This window comes from Equus caballus, chromosome 11 (assembly GCF_041296265.1).
Source record: "Equus caballus isolate H_3958 breed thoroughbred chromosome 11, TB-T2T, whole genome shotgun sequence".
Taxonomy (NCBI): Eukaryota; Metazoa; Chordata; class Mammalia; order Perissodactyla; family Equidae; genus Equus; species Equus caballus.
This window is the reverse complement of record NC_091694.1, coordinates 47,220,067-47,223,505: the sequence shown is the minus strand read 5'-3', so window position 1 is coordinate 47,223,505 and position 3,439 is coordinate 47,220,067. Positions and strand designations below refer to the sequence as shown.

Below are 3,439 nucleotides of genomic sequence, written 5' to 3'. Positions count from 1 at the left end.
AATATTTATGAAACATGGGCTACATCCAAGTACTCTGCCAGGTGCTAGCTCTGCTGCAGTCGTGAGGGCAGACATGGCCTTTCCTGCATGGAGTTTACCATCTGAGAGTGAAGACAGTTATAAACAAATATTCCCAATAGCATTGAGTGCTAAGGGGCAAGCACAGGATACTGTGGAACATAGCAGTTTGTTCTCACCGAGTCTGGAGTAAGAAGGAAGGTTTAGATGAGCAAGTGACATGTAATACACCTGAAGGATAATTAGGGGCAAGCTAGGTGAAGAGGGAGCAGAGGGAAGAAGATGCCAGGCAAGAGGAACAACAAGCACAAAAGGCTGGAGGCAAAAAATTGTGACTTTTTAAGTCCAGACTTTCTGGAGAAGGGGATTTGAGTTTTACTGTGGGGCCAGATGAAGCTGTGGAGGTAGGCAAAGTTCAGGTCATAAAGCACTTTTTGCCCTTGAAAGTAATTTTGCCTGCATCTTAAGAACAATGAGAATCCATGAAGACTTTATGGAAAATGGTGATCAATTTTTCATTATGGAATGCCAAAGTGTGAATGAAAAATATTGTAGGAGAGAGTATTCAAGCATGTAAGCAGGGACGTGATTAAGAAGCTGTTCCAATAGTATAGACAAGATATGATGCCAACATAATCTAGGATAGTGACAGTGGAAACAAGGAGTGGATGAATGATAAAGATAAGTAATCTATAGGACTTATTGACAGATTGGATGTTGATGATGAGACAAAGGAGGAATGAAAGAAAAAACTCAGGTTTTTGAGTGGAGCACCTGTATCCCTTTTACTGAGTATGGGAAATTACAGGAGACGGAGATAGGATGGGGGAAGGGGGAGATCATGAGGTTTTTTTTGGATCTGTTGAAGTGAAAATGCGTGTGATACATCCAAGGTAAGGTAATCATTAAGCAACTGAGTATACAGTTTTATAGGTTATAGAGACATCTATACCTGAAGTTTAAAATGCAATCAAAGCAATTCAAGTAGATGAGTTTTTCTTGGTGGTATATGTAGAATTATGTGAACAGAGTTTAGGAAAAAGCCCTGAAGATATTTCAACACGTAAGATACTGACAAAGCAGGAGTCAATCACAGTTACTGAGGCTGTCTGGCCGGGAAGGTATGAGGAAAACTGATATATTTTGTGTCTCAGAAGCTAATGGATAAGAACGTTTTAGAAAGGACAGAATACTGTTATCTCATAAAGAGAAATGAAGAAAATAAGTCATTTCCAATTATAGAGATTCTGAGTTTAGAGATTGTGATTATTGTGATGAGGGTGATATAAAGTACTTTTACAGATCACCTAGCAGACCATGTATCATAAAACTATGTTAATTTTTAATTCAGGTCTTAATGGACACTATTATTTCTTCCTAAAGATACTGGAGACAGAGCATGACAGGAAGGAATCAAACTGTCATCTCAGAGTTTCTCCTGCTGGGACTGCCCATCGAGTCAGAGCAGCAAAACCTGTTCTATGCTTTGTTCCTGGCGATGTATCTTACCACGGCCCTGGGCAACCTCCTTATCATCATCCTCATTTGCCTGGACTCCCACCTCCACACGCCCATGTATTTGTTTCTCAGCAATTTATCCTTCTCTGACCTCTGTTTTTCCTCTGTCACAATGCCCAAGTTGCTGCAGAACATGCAGAGCCAAGACATGTCTATCTCCTATGCTGGCTGCCTGACCCAGATGTACTTTTTCCTGTTTTTTGGGGACCTGGAGAGCTTCCTCCTTGTGGCCATGGCCTATGACCGCTATGTGGCCATCTGCTTCCCCCTGCGCTACAGCACCATCATGACCCCCAAGCTCTGTCTCTCCCTGGTGGTGCTGTCCTGGGTGCTGACCACATTCCATGCCATGTTACACACCCTGCTCATGGCCAGATTGTGTTTTTGTGCAGACAATGTGATCCCGCACTTTTTCTGTGACATGTCTGCTCTGCTGAAGCTGTCCTGCTCTGACACTCAAGTCAATGAGTTGGTGATATTTATCATGGGAGGGCTCATTCTCGTCACTCCATTCCTACTCATCATCCTGTCATATGCACGAATTGTCTCCTCCATTTTCAAGGTCCCTTCTGTTAGGGGTATCCATAAGGCTTTCTCTACCTGTGGCTCCCATCTCTCTGTGGTGTCGCTGTTTTATGGGACAATTATTGGTCTCTATTTATGTCCGTCAAGTAGTAATTCTCCTGTTAAGGAGATTGCCATGGCTGTGATGTACACTGTGGTGACCCCCATGTTGAACCCCTTCATCTACAGCCTGAGGAACAGAGACATGAAGGGAGCCCTGGGAAGAGTCTTTTTCAAAAAGAATATTCTCGTCTGTCTCTGGTGGTGAAGTGGGATTTTTACATAATATTATCTTGTAGATATATTGATATTAATATTGGGATATTGACCCAGATTTTGTTTTTACCATGCAACTTTCTGTTGAAATGACATACTAAATAATTGTCCAATAAGTAAATGAGATGAAGTGAAGGTATGTTGTTGAACTTGGAAAGGGGATCGCAGTGACCTGCTAGTAAGGTCTTTCTTTTTGTTATTCTTAGGTGACCTTAAGGAAGCATCATTTAAAAACTTTTAATTGATCTTTGTCTCCAGTTGTTAAAAAACCAATTTATCATGTGTTATTTGTTTTAACCCAACTCTGCTTTTAATAACTCTCTCCTCCCAGGTGAATACTGACTAAAACTCAAACATTTTACTCCTCTGCTTACGTCTGCTAAAGTGGACTTTTCATTGTTAAATACAGAGTTTTACTTACTTATTCTTGAGCAAGAGCTCACAGCATTCTGTCTCTTAGCCTTTTCTTCTGATTTATTTTCATGTATACATCATCTTTTTGACCTTACCTGAAGCTCAAGTGAACTTTCTATCTCCTTTGCTACAATATTTAGTTTGTCTTTACCTGGGAGCTAACTCATAGCTGGGGCCCTAAACGTTACTCCCTCAGGTATGGGGAAGGAAGCCAGAGTCTGGTAACAACTTCACTCTTTCAGGATGTCTCTCTCCTGCTTGATATTTTGGAATTTATCAACAAATTTAACATCCATGATCTTCTACTCTTGTGATGATTCCACAAAAGAATCTTATCACCATTTTAAAGATTGAAAAATTTGATGACTTACCAAGGTCCCAGAGTGGGTTGGTGTTGAGCTTATTTACTATCTCAGGCTAACTGATTTTAGGGTTTCTTCTCATTTCTTTTCACCTCAGAAACATGGGGGGAAGAGCCATTGATTTTTCACTCTTGACTCCACATATGGCAATGTCCTGGTTTTCAACCCTGGCCTATTTGTTTCCTTATTGTCTCCTTTAAATGATGGCATCTAAACCCATTGTTTTAATGTTCTCATATATCATTGCTTACCTCCATATCTCTATCTGCAGTATAGACCTTTCTCCA

The 3,439-nt window shown here is 40.7% G+C and overlaps 1 protein-coding gene across 1 annotated transcript; it reads left to right on the top strand.

The window, feature by feature from the left end:
- Nucleotides 1–1,417: 1,417 nt before the first annotated feature.
- OR1E1L (olfactory receptor family 1 subfamily E member 1L) lies at nt 1,418–2,368 on the top strand. Its single transcript, NM_001391655.1, has one exon. The coding sequence runs from the start codon at nt 1,418–1,420 to the stop codon at nt 2,366–2,368; it is 951 nt and encodes a 316-aa protein (NP_001378584.1).
- The last annotated feature ends 1,071 nt before the right edge of the window (nt 2,369–3,439 follow it).

What these genes read in the sequence shown, in the direction of transcription:
- OR1E1L (NM_001391655.1), top strand. Translation starts at nt 1,418, where the DNA reads ATGACAGGAAGGAATCAAACTGTCATCTCAGAGTTTCTCCTGCTGGGA.